The 25,279-nt window shown below is 46.7% G+C and overlaps 1 protein-coding gene across 1 annotated transcript in view; it reads right to left on the minus strand.

Moving 5' to 3' along the window:
• The window catches only part of NDUFA10 (NADH:ubiquinone oxidoreductase subunit A10), a 63,412-nt gene that overhangs the window by 33,294 nt on the left and 4,839 nt on the right, over positions 1 to 25,279 (minus strand). Inside the window, exons 2-8 of the mRNA XM_029069027.2 lie at positions 21,040 to 21,208; positions 19,765 to 19,980; positions 17,309 to 17,395; positions 15,995 to 16,116; positions 14,166 to 14,245; positions 12,831 to 12,885; positions 12,149 to 12,234 (exon numbers count right to left, since the gene is read on the minus strand). Of these exons, the coding sequence (XP_028924860.1) occupies positions 12,149 to 12,234; positions 12,831 to 12,885; positions 14,166 to 14,245; positions 15,995 to 16,116; positions 17,309 to 17,395; positions 19,765 to 19,980; positions 21,040 to 21,208 (815 nt within the window). The remainder of the gene's footprint in view (positions 1 to 12,148; positions 12,235 to 12,830; positions 12,886 to 14,165; positions 14,246 to 15,994; positions 16,117 to 17,308; positions 17,396 to 19,764; positions 19,981 to 21,039; positions 21,209 to 25,279) is intronic.

Here is a 25,279-nt window from a genome sequence, read left to right on the forward strand (position 1 = left end):
TTCCTTGTAGTAGTGCGAGAATATATTTTCAGCCTCGGAGATGGCCTGACTAACCCCCACCAGAGGCTCTTAAGCGGAGGCACTGTAAGCAAGGACAGCGGAAGAAATATGTGGTGAAGCATGGCCTCAAAATATATAGCTAGCTGGGATCTGCTGGGAAATAGCAGTGGGACACAGATCGTTTACTGCGAGAGATGACACTCCAAAACTACCACACAGAACAGGCCATCCTCAGCTTCGAGTCCCACAACCAATAACGCTTACAAAGATTCTCCATTTATGCCCTGTTTTTAGCTTTACAACGAACCAGTTTCACACTTACAGGACTAGTATCCTACATGGCGCTAGCTCTGGAGGTGGCGGAGGGATGGGGTTCGTGGGAGCTACGGGGAAATGGGGAAACAATTTTAAAAGTCTTCACGGCAGGAGGGTGGACAGGGGAGGAAACTTAGAGAAGCAGGGAGGTGGAGTGGGAGAGGCCTAAGAAATCAACCTTCACTAAAGTTCTTGTCACAGCAAGAGTCATAGCCTGAAAAATGCTCTGGTTTATATTTCACATCTTATTACTATCTGAAACAGCTAGAGTGTGCCAATATTGAAAAGACCCTGCACTATTAATAATTTTGGGACCGTATGGCAAGAGTTTGGTTTCAGATCTTGAGAAAACATTATGTGACATTGGTTGAATCCTAAGGGCATTCAGATATTCCTCAGCTATAATTAGACATCTGTAGCAATTACATTTTTTTTTAAGATTTCTGCCACGTGTCAACATAACCACTCTCCCAGTGAGAACATGGATGAAATGGAGTTTTCTCCAGGGTTCTGTTAATTTGGATTCTCAACAGCCAGCAGATGTTGCTTTTGAGTGGCAGCAGTGATTTACCTGCTACATGTTTTATGCTGTGACTTTTAACTATCCTTGGTATGATCCTAGCTGAAACCATAATACCACATTCCTAGCCTTCCAAGGATGCAACTCATGTCAGAAAATTTGGAAACTGGAGGTTCTACGTTGAAAACTTATATTCTTGTCTCTTTTTTTCCCCCAGAAATGTCCACAAACAGATCTTCTATAAGATCTTCTAAGCGGCATGGCTTAGTGGAAAGAGCATGGGCTTGGAAGTCAGAGGTCACGGGTTCTAATTCCTGCTCCGCCACTTGGCAGCTGTGTAACTTTGGGCAAGTCACTTAACTTCTCTGCGCCTCAGTTACCTCATTTGTAATAAAGGGATTAAGGGCATGAGCCCGACATGGGACAACCTGTTAACCTTGTATCTATCCCGGTGCTTAGAACAGGGCTTGGAACATAGTAAGCGCCTAGCAAATACCATCGTTATTATTAACACACTGATTGAGAACCACTACTCCAAAGCATTAGTTACACTAACAGTTGGAGTAGACAGGCATATAATCCATACTCGAATTTGGAATTTTACACATTCAAAGGATGGTCTTGTATTCCCAAAACATTTTCATAAATTATATCCCTCCAGGCAGACATCAAGAGGTCATGGTCCCAACGGAACTTCCTTCCAATTTCCTGGTGGCTTCCTGGCCTATTGACCTGGATCACTCCAGTGCCTCCTACTAACTCCTTGGCAAGTGGCTTTGAACCAATTCCTTAAATTCTATAAAACCGCTGGGCATTTTTCTCTGTCCCCTTGCTTAGAGTCCTGGGAAACAAAAATAATAATGTTGGTATTTGTTAAGCGCTTACTATATACAGAGCACTGTTCTAAGCGCTGGGGGAGATACAGAGTAATCAGGTTGTCCCACGTGGGGCTCACAGTCTTCATCCCCATTTTGCAGATGAGGTCACTGAGGTACAGAGAAGTGAAGTGACTTGCCCACAGCCACACAGCTGACAAGTGGCAGAGCCGGGATTCGAACCCATGACCTCTGACTTCCAAGTCCGGGCTCTTTCCACTGAGCCACGCTGCTTCTATGAAGACCTGTGCCTGTCGCAGGCAACTCACTGATTCCAACAATCCATCTATCTCAGCAACATTTGGAAAGAGCAGGAAATGTGCTTGTCTTCTCTCCCTGTGCTTCTCAGCCATTACTGTTCTTTACCATTTTACACGGAGTTTAATTGTAACTGCTACAATTTACTTCCTTAGCATTACAAAAGGCACCAGGGGAACCATACTGGTTGTACACTTTTGAGGCAAGAGTAAAGGAACCTCTCAACTCTCCCACTTCCAATTTGTTCACATATTTCCCACTCCCTGGAATGCCCTCTGCCCCTAGTTCTCTCAGGATGGAGTTCTCTCCATTCTCTCAGCTTGGGCAACCTAGCCCCATATTCTCCTACCTTCAGGACTTCACAAAAGCCATCTCCTCCATGAGGCCTTCCCAAGATAAGGAAGAGCATGAGACTAGAAATCAGGAGATCCGGGTTCTAATTCCGGTTCTGCCGCTTGCCTGCTGTGTGACCTTGGGTAAAGCACTTAAAATTTTCTGTGCCGAGGTTTCCTCATCTGTAAAACGGGGTTACAAAATCTGTTTTTCCTCTTTCCCTTTTAGACTATGAGGCCCGTAGGGTCAAGAATTGAGTCCACTCTATCTTGTCACTACTACTGCATTAAGCAGTGACTGACATATAAGAAGCACTAAATGAATGCCAGTACATCATCAAATAAACCACCTAGTCCTCATGTATTAAAAGATAAACACATGTTACTTATTAACAGTTTCATCTTCCCATTAGAGATGGTGAGGCTGCATGAAGTTCTTGTGGGGCTCAAAGCTGCTACTGGTAAAACCAGTAGCTTATATTGGGTAAACTGAGGCTTCTCTAGATTGTAAAGCTGATGTGGGCCTACCAACTCTCTTGTACTGTACTCTCCCAAGTGCTCAGTAAAGTGCTTTAAGCGCTCAATACATACCACTGACTGATTGATTGATTCCAACTCACGAGGTGAAATTCAAGGTTGGTATCAACAAAAAAATTCCAGGTCTGTTAGTCTAATACTTTGCAGGTTTAAATTATGGAACCGTCACGTTCCTTGTGTCCCGCTGATAACCTAATCTGTAGCAGTTACAATTAAGATCCCTGTAAAATGGTAAGAGACAGTAATGGTTGAGGAGCACAATGAGAGAGTACAGCCAGCTTGAAAGAACAGGTAAGAAAATGCAGAGCCGAGGGAACTGTAAACGGTGGAGTCCACAATGGCACCTACATTATTAAAAACAGAAACTCAAACCTAGATTGGAAAACCCACGATTGTCTAGAGAAACCTGAAGTCACTTCCACCCATTTGTTTGCTTGGGTCCTTAATTTTTAGCTATTCTCTCCCTCGTGCAAGAGCACTTGCAATGCGATTCGAAGGAATTGATTTTTGTATATAATAATTTGAACACGAATAGTGAAGAATACATGACTGCGGACAGGGTCAGGTTTTGAGAAATCCTAGGCTATACTTTTAATAGTCTTTAAACACAAATCTTTGGCTTTCGATTACTGGATCCTCATCTGACTGAGTCCCACTTCTCTTTTTTCTAATCAAATCCACTTCAATAAATAAATACAACCAAGAAAAGGGAGGCGGCATGTTCATCAAGAACCGCAGATATTGTTTGACTCGAGAAAATACAGTCGCTCCACACTGTGGCCTAAGGGATAGTGCACAGCTGTGGGAGTCAGAAGGACCTGGGATCTAATCTGCTGTGACCTTGGGCAAGTCACTTAATTTAACTGGTTTTCAGTTATCTCACCTATAAAATGATGAGATAACTCCCCCGTTTAGACTGTGAGCCTGTTATTGGGCAAGGACTGTCTCTATCTGTTGCCGAACCGTACATTCCAAGTGCTTAGTACACTGCTCTGCACATAGTAAGCAGTCAATAAATATTATTGAATGAATGAATAAAATGGGGATTAAGACTGTGGGTCCCAAATAGGACAAGGACTGTGTCCAACCTGCTTACCTTGTACCTAGCCTAGTGCTTAGAACAGTACCTGGAATATAGTAAGCGCTTAACAAATACCACAAAAAAAATACTGCAGAGTGAAGTTTAAGAGTTTCAATATGTACCCTTATTCGAAGACACTACTGCAGTTTGGGATGAGAATTTACATTGCTTTATTTTTATTTATCCCATTATTTTTTACATCAAAAAGGCATTCACACCCTTTGGGTTTTATTTTGTGTATTAAGCATCTGTCCTTGCCCCTTAAGCTGTTTTCATGTTTTAGCACTTCACTGCTCCCCATGTAGCTATCTCCAGTCCCCACTCCCAACAAGCTACACTGATAGATTGTGAGCCCTTTGAGGAAAGGGGTCTTTGTCTAATTCCCGGCTATATACTCCTTCCCAGCATTTGGTCCAGTGTTCTGTATACAGTATGCACTTACTAAATACTACTGCCATTAGAGGTTGCAAAATATAAAACTCGATTCTCACAGCTTGTCATTTTCAGTTGAAACAGAATCAAAGGCTACCTTCTGTAAAACTATTTCAAGTCCTTTGTACCGCGTCAAGAATTGAATTTTATTTACGTTTGCTTCGATTTAGGATTTGCATAGCAAAGTTAAGGTCTAACCACTTTTACCCTGGTACGCAAGTTTCTACAAAACTTGCCTCGTAAGTAGAAATCCTCATTTTTCCTGAAACATTTGCCAAAGATAACCAATTTCATAAAGGGAACGCTTATGGTCAGAACAGCATATTAGATGTTATACAGCTAAAGTAATTGTAATTCTACGGAACAGCATCTGGGCTAATTTTGTGCCATCTAACTCTCTGGAATGGGAAGAAATGATTTTACTTCCCCATATAATCTTCCTCCAGCTATCATATGTCATAACAGTGACAGTGCATCTACCTAAGTACTTCAAGATTAAAGTGATTTGGCACCAAAACAATTCAGAAATAATAATAATTTGGGAACTAATCTCCGGAAAATTGTATTTCCACATTCTGGGAATGTGCCACAAGGTGGCAGCAAGGGAACAGCTTTTAATTGTTTTTTTCTTATTTTGTGACTTTCTACATCATTAAAACCAGTTTTTATCACCACCCATGATATCTGTCTTAGGAAACAAACTGCTCTCTCCCTCCTATCTGTTTTCCACCCCCACCTCCCAGCAAGCGATCTTTATAATCATCCCGCGTGCCTCATTTCCGTCTCCTTCCGCTGACCTCTTGCTCACACCCTTCCCACCTTCCTGACACTTCGACAAACCGCAGCTCTGCCCCTCTTTTAGGCCTTTCTGAGATCACATCTCAGGCATGACCCCCTTGTCATTAGAATGATAATGACCATAATGATGATGACGGTATTACTAAACCCTAGGAGAGATACAAGATAATAATGTTGGTAGTTAAGCGCTTACTATGTGCAGAGCACTGTTCTAAGGGCTGGGGTAGATACAGGGTCATCAGGTTGTCCCACGTGGGGCTCACAGTCTTCATCCCCATTTTACAGATGAGGTCACTGAGGCACAGAGAAGTTAAGTGACGCTCACAGTCACACAGCTGACAAGTGGCAGAACCGGCACTCGAACCCATGACCTCTGACTCCCAAGCCCGGGCTCTTTCCACTGAGCCGCGCTGCTTCTCTGAGATAATCAGATCAGGCATAGTCCCTGTGCCACATAGGGCTCACGATCGCAGTAGTAAGGGGAGGCAGCATGGCCTAGTGGAAAGAGGAGTCAGAGGATCTGAGTTATTAATAATAATAATAATGATGGTATTTGTTAAGCGCTTACTATGTGCAGAGCACTGTCTAAGCGCTGGGGTAGACACAGGGGAATCGGGTTGTCCCAAGTGGGGCTCACAGTCTTACTCCCCATTTTACAGATGAGGGAACTGAGGCACAGAGAAGTTAAGTGACTTGCCCACAGTCACACAGCCAAGTGGCAGAGCCGGCACTCGAACCCATGAGCCCTGACTCCAAAGCCCGTGCTCTTTCCACTGCGCCGCGCTGCTTCTCATTGGAACACGCTGAGTTCCAATTCTGACTTTGCCACTTATCTGCTCTGTGACCTCGGGCAAGTCTCTTAACTTCTTTGGGGCTCAGTTATCTCATCTGTAAAATTAAGACGGTCAGATCTGAGTTCTAATCCTGGCTTTGCCACTTATCTGCTTTGTGACCTTGGGACAAGTCTCGACTTCCTTGTCCCTCAGTTATCTGTAAAATTAAGACTGTCAACACTATATGGGACAGGGACACTGTCCAAACCAATTATCTCGTAACTAACCCAGTGCTTAGTATAGTGACTGGCACATAGTAATCACTTAAAGGGCTTGTTGTGGGCAGGGAATGTGTCTGGTATATTGCTTTCTCCCAAACATTTAGGAGAGAGCTCTGAGCTAAGGGCTCAATAAATCCTATTGATGGACTGACTAACAAATACCATTAATAAACAAATGAACGGGTATTTAATCCCCATTTTAAAGATGAGGAACTCAAGGCAGTGAAGAAAATTGCAAAGGTTCACACAACAGAACTCACTGGAGCCTCAAAAGAGATGAGAAGCACTACCATAAATTAAACCCAAAGTGAAAAAAATGAAGAGAACCTTTTACTTCCTCCCAATGCCTTTTTAAAAAGTTTCAGCTCCTTTACTACTATATCTAAATGAAATAAAGCAGGAAGATCCAAACCCCTGACTTCCAGTGCCAGAGGCGGTAGACCGAGAAAATAAATTACCTGTTGGGCACCTTCATCTAAAAGACAGTAGTGATACTATTTATTTATTAAGAATTTACTATGGGAAAATATACCCAGTATTTGAATTTGACCAATTCAGCACAGACTTTGGAAAATAACGCATTCTCTCCCTTTAAATATTCTCAGGATTTTGCTGGAAGGACTTTTGGATTTGTCCTGGCTCTGAAATGAGCAAACCATGTTTTCAAAATGAAATATATAACATGTCGGCAGAATGGCCTCATGGATAGAACATGGGCCTGGGAGTCCGAGGACCTGGGTTCTAATCCTGGCTTCACCACTCGTCTCCTACGTGACCTTGGGCAAGTCACTTAACTTCTCTGTGCTTCAGTTACCTCATCTGTAAAATGGGCATTAATACTGTGAGCCCCATGTGGGACGTGAACTGCGTCCAACCTGATTAGCTTGGATCTACTCCAGTATTTATGGTATTTTGAGAAGCAGTGTGGCCTAGTGAAGAGAGCACAGGCCCGGGAGTCAGAAGGGCCTGGGTTCTAATCCCAGTTCCGCCATTTGTCTGCTGTGTGATCTTAGACAAGTCACTTAACTTCTCTGTGCCCAGAGAAGCAGTGTGGCTCAGTGGAAAGAGCACGAGTTTAGGAGTCAGAGGTGATGGGTTCTAATCCCAGCTCTGCCACCTGTCAGCTGTGTGACTCTGGGCAAGTCACTTCACTTCTTGGTGCCCCAGTTACTGTAAAATGGGGATGAAGATTGTGAGCCTCATGTGGGACAATCCGATTACCCGGTATCTACCCCAGTGCTTAGAACAGAGCTTAACAAATACCAACATTATCATTATTATCAGTTACCTCATCTAGAAAATGGGGATTAGACTGTGTGCCTCATGTGAGGTACGGACTGTATCCCACCTGATTAGCCTGTACTTACTCCACCGCTAAGTGTAGAATGCCTGGGACATAGTGTTTAACAAATACCATAAAAAAAGTTAGATGAAGTCCTGTCAATTACTGGGTTATTCAGGATTAGTTCTACGCCTCCGGCCTGATCATGCATTTTGGTGACCCATTTCAACAACTGTTTCTGACGTATGCTTGAGTCTACTGCTCATATCTATGGTCTCATTCTTAATTATGATCTCTTTGCAAGTCACGCCTACTGTCTTCCTCATTAAATGATAAGCTCTTTGAAGGCAGGACTCAGGGCTTTGCTTCTTTTTAATTTTTTCCAGAGCACCAGCTTCGGTGCTCTGCAGATAGAAGGCATTCAGTAAAAGCTGCTGAGGAGAGAAAAAAAATAATTCAGTCAATCGCTTCTCCTTGATCAAAGGGGTTTTGAGTTGTTCTTCCTTTTATTACATACCCGAGTCGGAGTGCCGACAACCAACTAAGCAAACGTACAAAACTCTGGAAACCAACACCCTAAGAAGGATCTTCCCAAATTAAAGGTGTTTTTGTGTCTGTGGAGGGTTATACCCTATTGCAGTTTCTACTGTCCATGAAGTAGACAAAGATCTGTCTTTGGTCATTTCTGCAAATGTGATATGGATCTATGCAAAAATAAACCGCCAAAAAACAAAGATCTGTCTTTGGTCATTTCTGCAAATGTGATATGGATCTATGCAAAAATAAACCGCCAAAAAACCGTGCTCTTCCCTATCTCATCAACACACTATTCTCATTTTATTGTGTATATATCTATGATTCTATTTATCTACTTTGATGGTACTGATGCCTGACTACTTGTTTTGTTGTCTGTCTCCCCCTTTTAGACTGTGATCCCTTTGTTGGGCAGGGATTATCTCTATCTGTAGCTGAATCGTACATTTCAAGTGCTCAGTGCAGTGCTCTGCACAGTAAGCGCTCGATAAATACTACCGAATGCATGAATGAAGGAGAAATCTGGCAGCGTTTTGGAGCTCCTGCACAGATTCCTAGTGAAGCACAAAAACAAATACGAATAGCCGTGATCATCTGAACTCAGTACTCTTCCTGCAACAGGAAAAAGCATCCCACTCCTTCTCCATTCTGCCTCCCTCCCTGACCAGCTCCAACTGCTCATTCTCTGACGGCTCCATTCCCCTGCCTTCAAATACATCAACAGATCTCCTATCCTGAAAAAAACAAAACAAAAAAAACCCCCAAAACCCTTCTCTGGACCCTACTACAGTGTCCAACTATCATCCCGTGGCTTGTTTAGACTTCTCAATGGGTTATATACACTGCCATCTTCACTTCATCTCTTCTGTCTTCTTTCTTTATCCTCCAGTGTCCTTTCTACCCCCTTCACGCCTCTGAGACCACGCTCTCTAAGGCCACCAATGACTGCCTTCTTATTAATTCACATGGACTTGACTCTGTCCTAATCTTCCTCAACGCTTCAGCTGCCTTCAAGAGTAAAGACCACTCTCACGGCCTGGAAACAGGAACGCTGTTTTTTCAAATACTGTTTTCTCTAGCTCCTTCCCCTGCACATACAAAAGACAGATCACTACTCTTCCCATCTTCAAAACCTTTCTGAAATCCTATCTCCCCAGGAGGCCTTCCCCAATTGATTTCTCATCTCCTTAATTGCAATATCAGCATTTCCTTTCCACTTAAGCACTCAAAATGCTCCACGGCACTTTTGTAAACATCTTTATACCTTATTAATCCTACCTCTAATTTATTTTAATGTATGCCTCCCCTGCGAGATTGGAAACTTCTTTAGGGCAGAGATCAAATGTACTAGAAGTCCCTCTTTCCTCCCACCCCTTCTTCAACTCTCCCATCTTTCCCACCCGTATCTCTAGAAGAGATTTCCCACCTCCTCTCAAAACCATCCCCTCCAACACCACCTCTGACCCCAACCCTCTGAACCTCTTTCCCCTCCCTGACTACCATCTCCAGTTGTTCATTCTCCGGTGGCTTCTTCCCCCCTGCTTTCATACTCAAGACTCCCTGATCCTAAACAAACCTTTCCTGGATCCCGTGGCTAACTCAAGTTAGCAGCCCATCTCCTTCCTCTCCAAACTTGCCCGTCAAAGGGCAGGGACTGTCTCCGTTACCCATTTGTCCATTCCAAGCGCTCAGTACGGTGCTCTACCCATAGTGAGCGCTCAATAAATACTACTGAATGAATGAAAACTTCTTAAGTGAGTTCTCTACAGCCACTGCTTCCACTTCCTCTCCTCCAATTTTCTCCCTGACCCCCATCTATCAGGCTTCCAACCCCTTCGTTCCACCAGAACTGCCTCACGAAGGTCACTGGTAATCTCGTTTTCGCTAAGTCCAATGGGCTCTACTGTATCCTAATCCTCCTTGACCCTCAGTGGCCTTCAACACCATCAACCCCCCTTCTGGAAACTTTACCCAACCTTGGGTTCACTGAAACGATCCTCTCCTACCTCTCTGGATGCTCATTCTCAGTCTCTTCCACGGGCTTTTCTTCTCTGCCTCCCACTCCCTAACCGTGGGGGTCCTTCACGGCTAAGTTCCGGTTCTCCTTTTATTCTCCATCTATCCCCACTCCCTTGGAGAACTCATTCAATCCCATGGCTTCAAGTACCACCTCTATGTGTACCGTTCCCAAAACTACATCACCATCCTTGATCGCCTTTTCTGCAGTCTCGTACTTCCTACTGCCTTTAAGATTCCTCAAACTGGATGTGTCACTGACACCTCAAATTTAATGTGTCCCAAACAGAACTCCTCATATTCCCAACCAAAATTTGCCCTCCCCCTGACTTTCCCTTCACTGTAGACGGACCCACCGTCCTGAGGAAGGTGGTGTGTGGAGTCAGGATCTGCATCGCCTTGTTTTAGAGTGGTTTTTCTCCTCACTAAAGGGGATAATTTTTGCAGTCAAACGATAGGAGAAGCTGCGTGGCCTAGTGCCAAGAGCACGACCTTGGGAATCAGAGGAGGTGGGCTCTAATCCCGGTTCCGCTACTTTGCCGTGTGACCCTGGGCAAGTCGTCACTTGACCTCTCTGGGCTTCAGTTACCACAACTGTAAAATGGGGATTAAGCCCAGGAACCCCATGTGGGACAGGGACTGTGACCAACCTAATTACCTTATAGGTACCCCAGCACTTAGAAGAGTATTTGACACATAGTTATCACTTAAATACTATTATTAATAATAATAACTGCCAGTGTCAGGCCTTCAAATCCTCCCAGAAGATAGCCGGTGATGCTGCTCTGCCTTTTAAAATGACTACTCTGACCTGTTCGTGTCCTGCTCAGGTGCTCTTGCTGTTTTTTAGCTCCAGTCTATCTAATCTATCACAGTTGTGCAGAGGATATCTTTCTGTGTTTGGCTGCTGTTGTTCTTTGGGGTGGGGGGGTGGGGGTGTTTGCTTATTTTGCTGTCCCTTTGTTTTCACAATAAAGTGGAAAAGACCCTCGCGTGGGGGGAATCAGACGAGAGAATGTGGGTGGCTCAGCCCTCACCAACACCAGGCGTGCATAAACAACTTGGGCAAAGGTTCCGCTGGCAGTAGAACCTTTCTTTCCTCTCTTAACCACTGATGTCTGAGCAGTGTTCACCAAAATGGCAAGTGGCCAGAAAAGTTGTACTACTGTACTTTAGGGCCAAAGCGTGCAAGTTTGCAAAAGACTCCCTCTCAAAGACGCTCACACTCGTGACTGCAATCTCATCGTTGGCGATAGCATCTTCAAGCCAGGGAATTAAGGGTTTTGGCTAAGATCTTCTTCTAAATCTATGATTTTTAAGATTGGGCAGCAGGGGGTATGAAGGAGGAGGAAGAGAGTCAAGAAGAAATCACCCGATTAACACTGTTATTTCCAAAATGCTATCAGAAAACTGGTACTTCAAGTGTGAACCACCAAAACCCTTAGAATAAAGCTGAGTGGCCTAGTGGAAAAAGCATGGTCTGGGAGTCAATTAATCAATCACTAATGTTTACTGAATGCTCACTCAATGGGAGACTCCAATAGTAAGATATTACAATTGTGGTAATTATTAATCATCATTATTACTGCATTTAAGCGCTTACTATGTCCCGAGCACTGTTCTGAGCACTGGGGTAGACACAAGTTAATCAAGTTGGACACAGTCCCCGTCCCACATGGGACTCACATTCTTATCCCCACTGTCCAGAGGAGGCACATGAAGCACAGACAAGTTAAGTGACTTGCCCAAGGTCACAAAGCAGACACGTGGAAGAGCCAGGATTAGAACCCAGGTCTTTCTGATTCCCAGGCCCACACTCTTTTCACTAAGCCATGACACAATCTGGTTCTAATCTCGGCCCACCCACTTGCCTGCAAATCGCGTAAGTTCTCCATGCCTCAGTTTCCTCATCTGAAAAACGGGGATGAAATATCTTTTCTCCCTCCCTCTTAGACAACGAGCCTTATGTGGGACAGGGACTATGTGTGACCTGATTGTCTTGTACCTACCCCAGTGCTCAGTACAGCGCTTGGCACCCAAGAGATGATGAATACATACATCATTATTATTTTTATCTTCATTTCGGAAAGACCCGAGATTGTCACTGTACTTACAGCAGCCTTAAATGATGGAAAGAGACATTATCCTGCTCCAGCCAAGGTCCCTTATCAAACTTCAAGTACTGGTAATCCTCCAACACCTAAAAATGTAAATGACAACTTAACCGCAATTGGCATATCAATCTTAGTAGGACTGACTCAGTTTTAATGGCCCGACGCATTTGAAAAGTTGAGTCATAATCATCACGGTGTTAAACGAACACAGACTATTTTCTCTAAGAGTATGAGAGGACATAGTAACAATTTTACTCGCGTTCCCGTTTTAGGATGATGCGTGTTCAGATTCTTGGTCCTTTTCTTTGTAATAAGATTGCCATTTTAAATCCAAAAGTGAATCAGAGTGGTATTTGTTAAGTGTTTACTATGGGTCAAACGCTGTTCTCGGCACTGGGGTACGAAGAGTTTCATTAGGTTGGACGTATTTAGAAGTAGTCAGTAAGAACGTGCAATAGCTCAGATGAAACAAAATATCAAAGGAGAACTAAAAAAATTACCCAAACCACACCCCCACTCCCCCAAAACCAAACCAAAACAAAATAAACAACCCCCCTCCCCCCAACACTTTAGTTTCTAACCGAACATAAGCATTCGAAATAAATCACTTCAATAAAGTTGTGCATCTCTCTGGCACAGAATGTTTTAGCCATCTAACTTTTATATCTTCCTAGTATCTTACCTTTTCCACATTTTGTGCTTCTTTTGGAGTGTACTGCAAAACCTCACATTTCTCACTGTAAGGCAACAAAATGATACACATAAGACAAGTCAAATTTCAAAGCCAATAGCTTTCTTCTGCAAAACTCTTGGCTAGGAGAAATCAAAGTGTAGTGATTAGGAACCTGAAAGATCTTCTGCCCCGATGACAGGGTGAGATCAGTAAACCCTTATTCGTACTATTTGCTATACATGATGGCTTTTGTGCCCGAGTCTGTGAGTCAGGAGGTTGCAATAAGGAGGGTGAGGCAGACAGAGAGGTGAGGAATAGTACCTGACTCTCCTCACTCCGTGTTCCACTAATAATAATAATGATGATGATGATATTTGTTAAGTCACCAGTACAACCTTCAACTACCCAAATAACTCTTGGTTTCAATCAATGTGAATAATCTACCTTCCTCCGTAGTTCCACTTGGGAAAATAGCCAATTAAAATGTTCTCCTGGCACTTTTTTATACAAAGTCTTTATGGAGGCGATATTTTTAATCGCAATACAGCCTCAATCGATCAGTCATATTTATCGAGCACTTTCTGTGTGCACCGTACTAAGCGCTTGGAAAAGTACAATATAACGGAGTTGGTAGTCTCAGTTTCTGCCCACAAGGCGCTTTCATGGATGCATTGAGATGAGATGTCAGTTTTCCCGGCCACGGTACCGACCTTTCCTTTATCAACTGACATACTTTCACCTGAAGAAAATACACAGACCAATTCCAAATCTTCAATTGTCCAAATTGGTAAGCGCCCCTCAGGCCAAGGACTTAAAATCAATTAGGCCAAATGGAGGAGAAACCATTGCAAAATTCAAAATGCGGCTGGTGAACTCAGTTCTGCCATTTCATGACATGCTTTGACATGGACCGGAAATGAGGTAACGATCATCTGAAAACAGAAGCCTGATTGGACGCAGAACGGTAAGTGTTTGAAAAAGCAATCTGGCCCCTTGTCTTTCCGTGCACACGCCCGTTTGTACGCCAACAGAACTCATCTATGCCACAACTCAAGTTTTCTTTAACATGGGGTTTTGCAAGAATGCAGCCACATGTTACAGAGGAATTGGTTGTATTGGAGTTTTCTCGGCTCAACTCCTCAAGGCCCCAAAATGCACCAGCCCCATGACACTAGTAAGTGTGGAAAAGGTTTGAGGAAAAAAGATTCATGTGCAGATGCTTTTTTTAATCTAACTAAAAAATCTACTAAATTTGCCTTGTCTGGATTTTTACTCATACACAGATCAGTTACCCACACTGATACCAATCAAGTAACATCGAATCAACCGATTTATTTTGCTAACCTCATCTCGGGGAGGAAAGTTTTCTTATAGGCATTTTCAATGTCCTGGAGATATGCAGGAGACACCTTCATTTCATGTGGCTACACCAAAAGACAAAAAAAGAAAGCAAATCATGAAATGTGGACACTAGCTTTCCTGAACTTACCTCAGAAAAATAAAAACCAGCATAGGAGAAAAATAAAGCACACTTAGAAAAATAAACTTTCACCCTTTCCCCAGTGCAGTCAGCAGGCAGTTTTGGGGTTTTTTTTGGCCGGGCTCTATAAGCTAATGTTCTTGGAGAATTGTGGAAGTCAGAGGGTTGGCATATCATGTGCACTAGTCAATTTATCTTCTCCCTCCTTCCATTTTCTCCTGTGGTTTCTCTCTCTCTCTTTCTCGCCCTTTCTCCTCCTCTCCCCCCAGCCCCAAATTTGAGTGTGGATTTTTGAAAGCAAGGATGAGTCAGTTCCAGTTAAGGTAGGCTCCTAAGTTAAATTCATTCATTCAATAGTATTTATTGAGCACTTCCTATGTGCAGAGCACTGTACTAAGAGCTTGGGATGTAAAAATCGGCAACAGATAGAGCCAGTCCCTGCCCACTGCCGGGCTTACAGTCTAATCGGGGATAATTATAATAATCCCTTCTCATCGATCCTGACATTTTGATGGCTACCATTTACGACAGCCTCTCAAACATTTTCTTTCTTCTTTTCCCTTCTTTTTTTTAAACAAGGAAAATTGCTGCACAAAAACCTTTTGGGTCCCACTTCACTTGAGTTTTCCAGGGATCTTCCTCCGGATGGCAATACTCGAACTTAATGCAAAATTCCACTCTTGCCCTAACACTTGTTCTAGTGCCATTCCAGATAAATGAAAGGCCAAATTACTGCTCTGCTGCGACTATTATAATGGAGAAGCAGGGTGGCCTCATGGAAAGAGGCCGGGCCTGGGAGTCAGAGGACCTGGGTTCTAATTCCAGCTCTGCCAACTGTCTGCTGTGTGACCTTGGGCAAATCACTTAAACTCTCTGCGCCTCAGTTACCGCATCCGTAAAATGGGGATTAAATCTGGGAGCCCCGTGCAGGAGAGCTCACCTCCTCCAGGAGGCCTTCCCAGATTGAGCCCTCCCTTTCCCTCCACCCCTCCTCCCCTCCCCATTGCCCCTACTCCCTCTGCTCTACCCCCCTCCCCACAGCACTTGTGCATATTTGCGTATATTACTCTATCTTATTAAGGATGCGTATATATCTGTGATTCTATTCATCTATTTTGATGGTATTGATGCCCACTTGTTTTGTTTTGCTGTCTCCCTTTTAGACTGGGAGCCCACTGTTGAGCAGGGATTGTCTCTGTCTGTTGCCGAACTGTACATTCCAAGCGCTTAGTACAGTGCCCTGCACACAATAAGTGCTCAATAAATACAATTGAATGAATGAATGAATATGGACTGTGTCCCACCTACCCTAGTGCTTAGTACAGTATCTGGCACCTAGCAGGCACTTAAATACTACATTTTAAAAAAAGAAGAAACTATAAAAGCAGAAAGGAAGGTAAAACAATCCTTCCCTAGCTGCAGCTCCTGCTTTCTTACTCAAGATTTCCTGTGAAACCAGGAAAATGACCAAGAATCTGAAATGCTTCTTAAGAGTTCTTGGGCCATGGTACACACTCCTCCACCCCACCCAAATGTTTGCAAAAGCACCCAAAATTCAAATTTTGTGACTTGTATAACTACTTATTTCAGTAGCTGCCTTAAAGTCAAGGGATTTCTAAACGGCAAGCATGATAACAAAAGAGGACAAAAGAAAAATGCATAATAGTTATGTCTGGGAAAAAAAGAGAATTACATCTCCCTTTTCTTGAATCTTTTTCTGTACTTCTGGAACGGGCATATCAATATAAATGGCCACGTGGGGAGGCAAATATTCACAGATGGTGATACGCTTGACTTCGTTGTAATGTTCCACACCTATAAGGAACACCAAAAAAAGCACTGTGAATGGAAAAAACTGGCAATTTGATCTCCACACATTCTGAATTTCTTTCTTTCTGTTCCAGATGCAATGACAAGGAAGAAAATTTTGAAATTCTAACAAAATAACGAGCCACCCAAGGATCACAACTGCCCCCTACACAAATTCCCACTGCTTGGTATTTTGGTAATCTTCAATTTTTGATCAAACATATGAAAACAGCATGACAGGTGGCATCGTTTTTGAACTAAAAAAAAATATGGAAAATTTAAGTAATTTAAATGAGGCAGTCATAAAAAATAGTAAAATACAAATTGTTGACAATAGTAAATAGGTTCTTCCTTTTAAATATAAAAGCATTGTTACTCAGGGGGAAACTATTTTCTTTGCAATAATTTATATCAAGTGCAAAGTACTGCTGGTTTTAGTTGTTTCTGTCCTCAGAAAAAACATCCGTTCAAACTTCATTGTCCCAAACACATCTGAGCCATTCAACACCACAATCCAGGAACTGCCCCAGATATGTTTTGGGAAGGCATATGGGCTGCGGCACTATCAGAAATAAATATCAGAAATAATGAAATAACAAGGGCCAAAACCAAAAGGTTCCCGTTCGAAAAGACTCCATCCGGTTTAAGTAAAAATTGCCATTGAGGGTCTTTTTGCGGATGGGTGGTCTAATGACCTCAAAGATCTATTTATAGATATATAATAGATCTATATACGTATAGATCTATATATATACACACAGAGAGCCACCCTTCATGACTCAGGAACTAGCCCATTATGGGCAGGGAATGTACTGTTGCATTATACTCGCCTAAGCAGTTAGCAAGCGCTCCAAAAATACCACTGATTGATCGATGGATCGATCAATGCCCGTGTGGCCAAGTGGAAATGATAATAATAAAGACGGTACTCGTTAAGCGATTCTAAGAGCTAACTGCTTGGTCTAGGAGCCGTTGGGGGGAGACGCCCAGGTTCCTGACCCAGCTCCATCGCTCGTCTGCCGAGCGATGCCGGGAAAAACCACCTCTCTGTGCCTTAGTTTCCACATCTATAAGACCAAGATAAAATTCCTGCTTTCCCCCGTGGAGCGGGAGAGTCTCTGAAGGCGGGTCAACTTGGATCTACTCTAGAACCGTTTAGAAAAGACACCAAGGAACGTGGAGGACAGTCACGACTTACACTGCTTTCGGATGTATCCTTGATTAAACATCGCTTCCAGGAACACAAAGTCACTGAAGATGGACCGTTCCAAGACGACACCTTGTCCTGCAGTTAAAGATAGGTCATTCATTCCGTAGGATTTATTGAGCGCTTACTATGTGCAGAGCACTGGGCTAAGCGCTTGGAAGGTACAATTCGGCAACAGATAGAGACGGTCCCTGCCCATTGACGGGCTCACGGTGTAATCAACACTGAAGCTCATCAGATGCACCCGTTAAAGCAGCGTGGCTCAGCGGAAAGGGCCCGGGCTTGGGAGTCAGAGGTCATGGGTTCGACTCCCGGCTCTGCCACTCGTCGGCTGTGTGACTGTGGGCGAGTCGCTTCATTTCTCTGGGCCTCAGTGACCTCCTCTGTAAAATGGGGATTAACTGTGAGCCTCCCGTGGGACAACCTGATTACCTTGTATCTACCCCAGCGCTCAGAACAGTGCTCGGCACATAGTAAGCGCTTAACAAATACCAACGTTATTATTATTATTATTATTAAAGCAATACAACCTGGTTCTGACTAAAGGCGTGTCTTCATTTCGCATCTTGGATAGACTGCAACGGTCGATTTAGGGAGCGTTCTTTTGACCACGCAAGCCTGTGGATTCAGCGCATAGCAACGGTGGAAGAAACAGTTGTGCATATGCACGCGGGAGCAGGGACAGTCATTACTAAAGGGCGAGTTTTGACTCACGTGGGGGGCTCTGCGGTGAGGCGGCCCCCAGGCTGCCTGGGGAACTAAGTGAGATAAAAGGATGCTTCAATCAGGAAACCACAGAACATAACGGGGGAGGCGGCGTGGCCTTAATGGAAAGAGCACAGGTCTGGGAGTCAGGAGACCTAGGTCGTAGTCCCAAGCTCTGTCTCTTGCTTACTGAGTGGCTTTGGGGAGGTCACCTAATGTTGGTATTTCTGTGTAAGCGCTTACTATGCGCAGAGCACTGTTCTAAGCGCTGGGGTAGATACGGGATAATCAGGTGGTCCCTCGTGAGGCTCCCCGTCTTAATCCCCATTTTAGAGATGAGGGAACTGAGGCCCAGAGAAGTGAAGTGACTTGCCCACAGTCACACAGCCGAACCCATGACCTCTGACCCCCAAGCCCGGGCTCTTTCCACTGAGCCACGCTGCTTCTCTGGGCCTCGGTTTCCTCAAATGAAGCTCCACTGTGCATAACTCCGCATCCACCCCAGGGTTTAGCACGGTGCTCGGCAGACGGTAAGTGCTTAAGAAACGCCACCGTCTTCATGACCGTTGCTTCTAAGGTGTCAATTTGGGGGCCGTCATTAATCGCTCTGTTGGAACTACCAACAGACACGTATGTCTGATACCCCGGAATACTGCTGAAACGTTATAACGCCGTTGGCTGTTTGAGCAACGATCCGGCCAAGATTGCCGGGTAAGGGGCCAGAAAGTACAGGTTGCATCCCCCCAAGGTAGAGGTAGATGGCCCAGAGAAAAGCAACCCAGAGGATGAGAAGCATTAGCAAGCCTGGGAGGAGGGAGGGGGTGAAGAGAACCAGAAGGAGGGAAATACGGATTAACCGGGGGAAACTGGGAAAAGAATTGGGGGACAATGAGAAGAGGCGTGGCACAGAAGGGTGAGGACAGAGAAGAGAAAGCTGAGAAGAAGGCCAGTGGGTTAACAAGGAACAACAGGCAGTGGGAGAGAAGAGAAAGAGAGGGATCAAAGCAGAGAAGACGACATACAGAGGGAAGGACAAGGAGGCACGGAGACGACGATGAAGACAGAGAGGAAAGAATGGAGCAGAAATGAATGCTTCAGCATATTAGGTAGCCTTTGTTTAAAAGGGCTACAGAATGCCACTCTCTAGAAATTGGAGCACTTGGTTCCTTGCGGCGATATTGGGGAAAATGAAATATTCACATTTCTTTTATTGCTCTCTCCATCATTTTCCTGCCTGTCAGGCAAAGTGAGGTGTCAAAAGTAAGCTAACCCACCCCTCCCCCATTCTCTCCCTATTAATTTTCAATTTTCTCCTTATTTGGGCTTTTTCTTATTGCTCCCAGGTGCCATTTAAGTTTCTTTAAGATGCTCTCCCATCGGCGTGAAAACTCCGTGGAGCGTAACGATCTCTCTCGATGGCTCTGCACCAAAACCGATACATTTGGCGAACGTGCCACGAAAGCAACTACTTTTTGGAAATGAAACTTTGCCATTTCATCGCTGCCGAAACACCGGGCCCCTTTTATCCCACTGAAATGATCCCTCCCCATGTTCTCGACCCACTTCGACTATACCACCAAAGACGCGCCAAGTTAGGGAATCTGAGTTTCAGCAGGAGGAGATACACTGGAAACACAGAGGTGAACGAAAAAAGACACACCAGGTTAGGGAATCTGCGTTTCAACGGGAGGAAATACACTGGAAACACAGAGGCGAGTGAAAAACGAGCATTCATACTGAACCTGTGCTCAGCAGGTGTTCGAGCGCGTCGGCATACTGCAGGAGGCGGCTGGTGTACAACCAGGACTGCAGGCGGTAGGAGTTTCCATCAGAACTTCTGGGATTATCGTAAAACACCTCCAAACTGCTACTGGCTCCGTAATCCAGATTTTTTATTGTTCCATCTCCCACGCTTCTGTCTAAGTAATACACATCTGCTTCCGGAAAGTGCCTCAAACCTAGGATCAAAAATCACGATGGTGAAGACGTTGCCGCCGCGATATCTTTTCTGCGTTTTGTTTCTCAACGCAGTTGCCTATTTCCTGAAAACCTCGCTCCCCGAATCCGTTTAACAGGTTTACTCCAGAGAACCCGCTTACTACAAAGGGCTGTTCCAACGCCTCTCAGCGGGTCACGCACCCCCTTCCTTAAAGGGCTTTTAAAATCCGCTTAATAGCTGCGTGTCTTCGAGGGCTGAGGTGCAATCTGGAGGTGATGGGCTTAAAAGTTGGCTTGGAATTCATTCCCAACGCTGGGATCTCGCCCTAGCTACACACCCCATCGCTTTCGACATAACGCTGTCTCTCCGGGACCAGGACTGGTGTACCTCCCCTACTCCAGGAGTTTATCCCCCGGAGAGACGGAAAGGGGCCTTTTAACTGCTTGTAACAGGGGCAGAGTGACCGTAAATAGGGAGAGGCCGCGGGAAGAGTGCGAGGGCCCAGCAAGAAGCGGAAGCAAGATAAAAGCACCTTGCTCACAGCCCTGAAACCTGGAGGAAAGCAACAGTCTCCCCCGGTCCTCTGTTCGAGCTGCCGCAGCTCTCCACTCCACCTGGAACAAACTCGGCTCCGGCGATCGATCGGGTCGGTGGGTTGAGACGGCAGAGACGCGATAAATGATTGGAGGGGATACGTAATTGGGGCTTGAAGGGAGGCCTGGGAGCGTAGGGGGGGAAAGACGAGGAGTATGAAGGGGGCGGGGGAAGGACGAAGGGAGGGAGGAGGTGGCGGGGAGAGAGAACAACTCAATCCCCAATTAAATGATCGGTTCTCCAGATCTGTGGGCGATGCCATGTTTCAGAGGAAAAAAAAAAAAATCCAACTTAAAGGTGCTAATCATCCAGGTTTGATAGGAAGCACTCTTGAATTTGAATTATCAAAATTTCAATCCCACTATATCTAAATTCCCTCGAAAGGTGGCATCTCTGCGTCCCAGTCTAAATCAGCATTAACAGATATTCTACTAGAAACCGGACAGGGATGAACACTCTTCTTAGATAGGAAATTGGTTCATACCTAACTTTTCTGCCAATCCTTTGGCAAGCTTGCTTTTCCCGGAGCATAAATTGCCATCCACGGTGATAACTCTGCTTTTCTCGGTCAATCTCTTGGTGGTTCTTTCTCCGAAGATATAATCCCAAAAGGTATAGAGCTTCTGGCTCTGCGCGCTCGTATGTATTCCCACCTGCGATACGGGGCAACACGATAACGTCCGTTAAGTGCGCGAACCTGTAATTTCATATTTTTCAGCTGTAAATCTTCAACTTGACAAGCCCGCTTAGGGCTAATAATGCGGCATCCTAGAAGCGCGGGAAGGAGCAAGGGCCCGGAGTGAGAGGACCTGGGTTCTGATCCCGGGCCTCCCGCTTGTTTGCCGTGACGCCTCGAGGAAGTCACTTACCCCCCGTGTCTCGGTCACCTCGTCTGCGAAACGGGGATCGAATACCCGTTCTCCTTCGTACTCGGCGTGAGAGGGGACCCGATTACCTTGAACCTATCCCAGTGCTTCACTCCTAATAAACGCTTAACAGATACCATACCACTGTTCGCTATTCACTGGTATAGGTAGGCCATGAATGGCTTTTCATTTAACCCAACAGTCTGGAAGTTACAAAAACAAAGCTTTCACCACCATATTAGGTCATTAAATCTGAAAACGATGCGAGTCGCGGGTGTTTATGAGCACAACTCCACGGGCCATTTTGTACCGCAGACAGCGAGCGCTCCGTAAACGACCGACTGCACCCATCTCTCAGCCGGCAAATTCCGCCTCCCACCAGATCCCGTTGGATCGACCTTCCCAGCGTCCCTAGGACCCCTCCCCCCTCTCCGCATCTGCTACTACGCGTCATAAACTGCACCGGCCTCCTTGCTGAACGCCTCACCTCCAGTGTCTCCCCACTCCAGCCCACGCTTGGCCTTGCTGGTCCGGGTCATCTTTCTAAAATACCGTTCAGTGAGCGCTCAATAAATGCGGTCGAACGAACGAACGAACGAACGTCCGCTGCGTGACCTTTTGGTTCGGTTCGTCTGTCCGCCCCTCCTCGCTCTTCTAAACCCTCCAGCGGCTGCCTTTTCATCTCTGCAACCGGCGGGAACTCCTCGCCGTCTAACGCGAGGCCCACTTATCGTCCCTAGCCCTCCTACCTAACCCGATTCCTCTCCCGCTCGCAAACCAGCCCGCGCCATTTTCTCCCCGGTCGCCAACCCGTTTGTCTGGTCTCGCTCCCTCCTTGGACCCTCTGCCCTCCCCCTCCGTATCCCCGGCCTCCCTCTCCCCACCTTCAGAGTCCTACTAAACTCCTCCCTCCTCCGAGAAGCCTCCTCTGACTACCCTCTCGACTCCCCCATCCTCTCCCCCCTCGCTTCTGCGCTGCCGACGCGGCACGTCGGTCTGCACCCTCCACGCGCTTGGAGAGTCACCCCGTTTCCACCGCATTTATTCATTCGTTCGTTCAAGGGCATTTACTGAGCGCTCGGAAGGTGCAAATCGGTAACAGAGACGGTCCCTGCCCTCCACCGGTGGCGTTTCTTGAGTGCTGCCTGCGTGCAGAGCTTGGAGTTTGTAGACGTCTAATGACCGATATTCACTGAGGGCTTACTGTGTGCGCGGCACTGTACTGAGCGCTTGGGAGAGTACGATATACGAGTCGGCAGGCGTGTTCCCTGCCCTCAGTGAGCTTGCACTCTAGAGGCTCCGGCCTACTCAGGAACGAACCCTTACACCCGGCTGCTTTCCCTCTCTGTGATTAGTTTTAAATCCGACTCCCCTACCAGACCCAGAGCTCCTGGTCAGTCACTCCTCCGGGAGTATCTGTCGAGCGCTTACTACGTGCGGAGCGCCGGACCAAGCGCTTGGAAGGTGCAGATCGGCCACGGACGGCGACGGCGGCCTGCCCACCGACGGGCTTGCGGTCCAACCGCCGGCGCGGACGTCACGTCTTCCGACTCTCCCGAACCGCACTCCCCCAAGCACTCAGTACGGTGCTCTGCCCACCCGAAGCGCTCGGTACAGCCACGCGATCTAGTGGGGGCAGCACGGGCCTGGAGGGCCGAAGGACCCGGGTTCTAAACGCGGCTCGGCCGCCCGTCCTCCGGGCCGCTTTCTCCTCGCGCTGGAGGAATCTTCCAAACCACTCGCTTTCCCTCCTTCCTCCCTCTTACTCGTTCAGTTCATTCAATAGCTGAGCGCTTGCTATGTGCAGAGCACTGTGCTGAGCGCTTGGAACGAACAAGTCGGCAACGGATTGAGACGGTCCCTGCCGTCTGACGGGCTTCCTTACCGCAGCTCGGGACTCCTTGCTGCCCCGGAGGAAATCTGATTTATTCGAAGCACCGCGCACCCCGTACCTCACTCCCGATTCTGACCCACTATTTAGGATTTGCGTTCGATACTGATTAATACCAAGGCCATCTAATACTATCGGATTTGCCCACCGCGGCTCTGCCCACCGCAGCCTTCCTCTCCTGGAGAGGCGGCGCGGCCCAGTGGATGGAGCCCGGGAGTCGGGAGGACCTGGGTTCTAATCCCGCCTCCGCCGCCTGTCTGCTGGGGGACCTGGGGCGAGACGCTTCACTTCTCTGCGCCTCGGTCACCGCCTCTGCAAAATGGGGATTAAGACTGTGAGCCCCAGGTGGGACAGGGACTGTGTCCGATGACGCGTCGGATCGCAGCACTTGGAGTAATGATGATGGTAACATTTATTAAGCGCTCACTATGTGCCAGGCACCGTACTAAGCACTTGGGTGGAGGGTAGGTGGGGTGGATACTACGTAATAATAACGATGTTGGTATCCGTTTAGCGCTTACGAGGTGCCGAGCACTGTTCTAAGCGCCGGGGGAGACACAGGGGAATCAGGTCGTCCCACGTGAGGCTCACAGTCTTCCAGATGAGGTCACTGAGGCCCAGAGAAGTGAAGCGACTCGCCCGCGGTCACCCAGCTGACAAGTGGCAGAGCCGGCATTCGAACTCATGACCTCGGACTCCCAAGCCCGGGCGCTCTCCACCGAGCCACGATGTACCTCTCTGGGCCTCAGTTCCCTCATCTCTAAAATGGGGATCGCGACTGTGAGCCCTGTGCGCGACCGGGACTGGGTCCCACCTGATTTGCTTGGAACCCCCCCCACCAGCACTTAGTACAGTGCCCGGCGCATCGTTATTACGGCATTCGGAAGGCGCTTACTATGTGCCCGGCTCAGTACTAAGCGCTGGGGTGGACACAAGCAAGTCGGGTTGGACACAGTCCCTGCCCCGTGGGGGACTCGGTGTCAACCCCCATTGTACGGATGAGGGAACTGAGGCCCAGAGGCGACCTTCTTCAATTCACCCGATCGTATTTACCGAGCGCTTACTGGGCGCGGCGCACCGTACTAGACGCGGACCTTCGTCGGTTCATCCGATCGCATTTATTGAGCGCTTACCGCGTACTGAACGCTCTACGGGTACAGTTCGGCAACAGAGGGAGACAATCTCTACCCAACGACGGGCTCACAGTCTAGAAGGGGGGAAACAGACAACAGAACAAGGTCGCCCGGCGGACCCTCATTCATTCATTCCTATTTACTGAGCGCCTCCTGTGTGCAGGGCACCGTACCGAGCGCTTGGAAAATACGACTTGGTAACTGACAGTGACGATCCCCGCCCGACGACGGGCCCGCAGTCTAGAAAGGGGAAGGCAGACAATAAAACCGAACGAGGTCGCGCGGCAGACGTTCATTCATTCGACCCTATTTATTGAGCGCTTCCTGTGTGCGGGGCACCGTACCGAACGCTTGGAAAATACGATTTGGTAACACGTAGTGACGATCCCCGCCCGACGACGGGCCCGCAGTCTAGAAAGGGGAAGGCAGACAATAAAACCGAACGAGGTCGCGCGGCAGACGTTCATTCATTCGACCCTATTTATTGAGCGCTTCCTGTGTGCGGGGCACTGTACCGAACGCTTGGAAAATACGATTTGGTAACACGTAGTGACGATCCCCGCCCGACGACGGGCCCGCAGTCTAGAAAGGGGAAGGCAGACAATAAAACCGAACGAGGTCGCGCGGCAGACGTTCATTCTTTCAGCCGTATTTACTGAGCGCTTACTGTGTGCACGGCACCGTACCGAGCGCTTGGAAAATACGATTTGGTAACTGACAGTGACGATCCCCGCTCGACGACGGGCCCGCCGTCTAGAAAGGGGAAGGCAGACAATAAAACCGAACGAGGTCGCGCGGCAGACGTTCATTCATTCGACCCTATTTATTGAGCGC

This window comes from Ornithorhynchus anatinus, chromosome 7 (genome assembly GCF_004115215.2).
Source record: "Ornithorhynchus anatinus isolate Pmale09 chromosome 7, mOrnAna1.pri.v4, whole genome shotgun sequence".
Taxonomy (NCBI): domain Eukaryota; kingdom Metazoa; phylum Chordata; class Mammalia; order Monotremata; family Ornithorhynchidae; genus Ornithorhynchus; species Ornithorhynchus anatinus.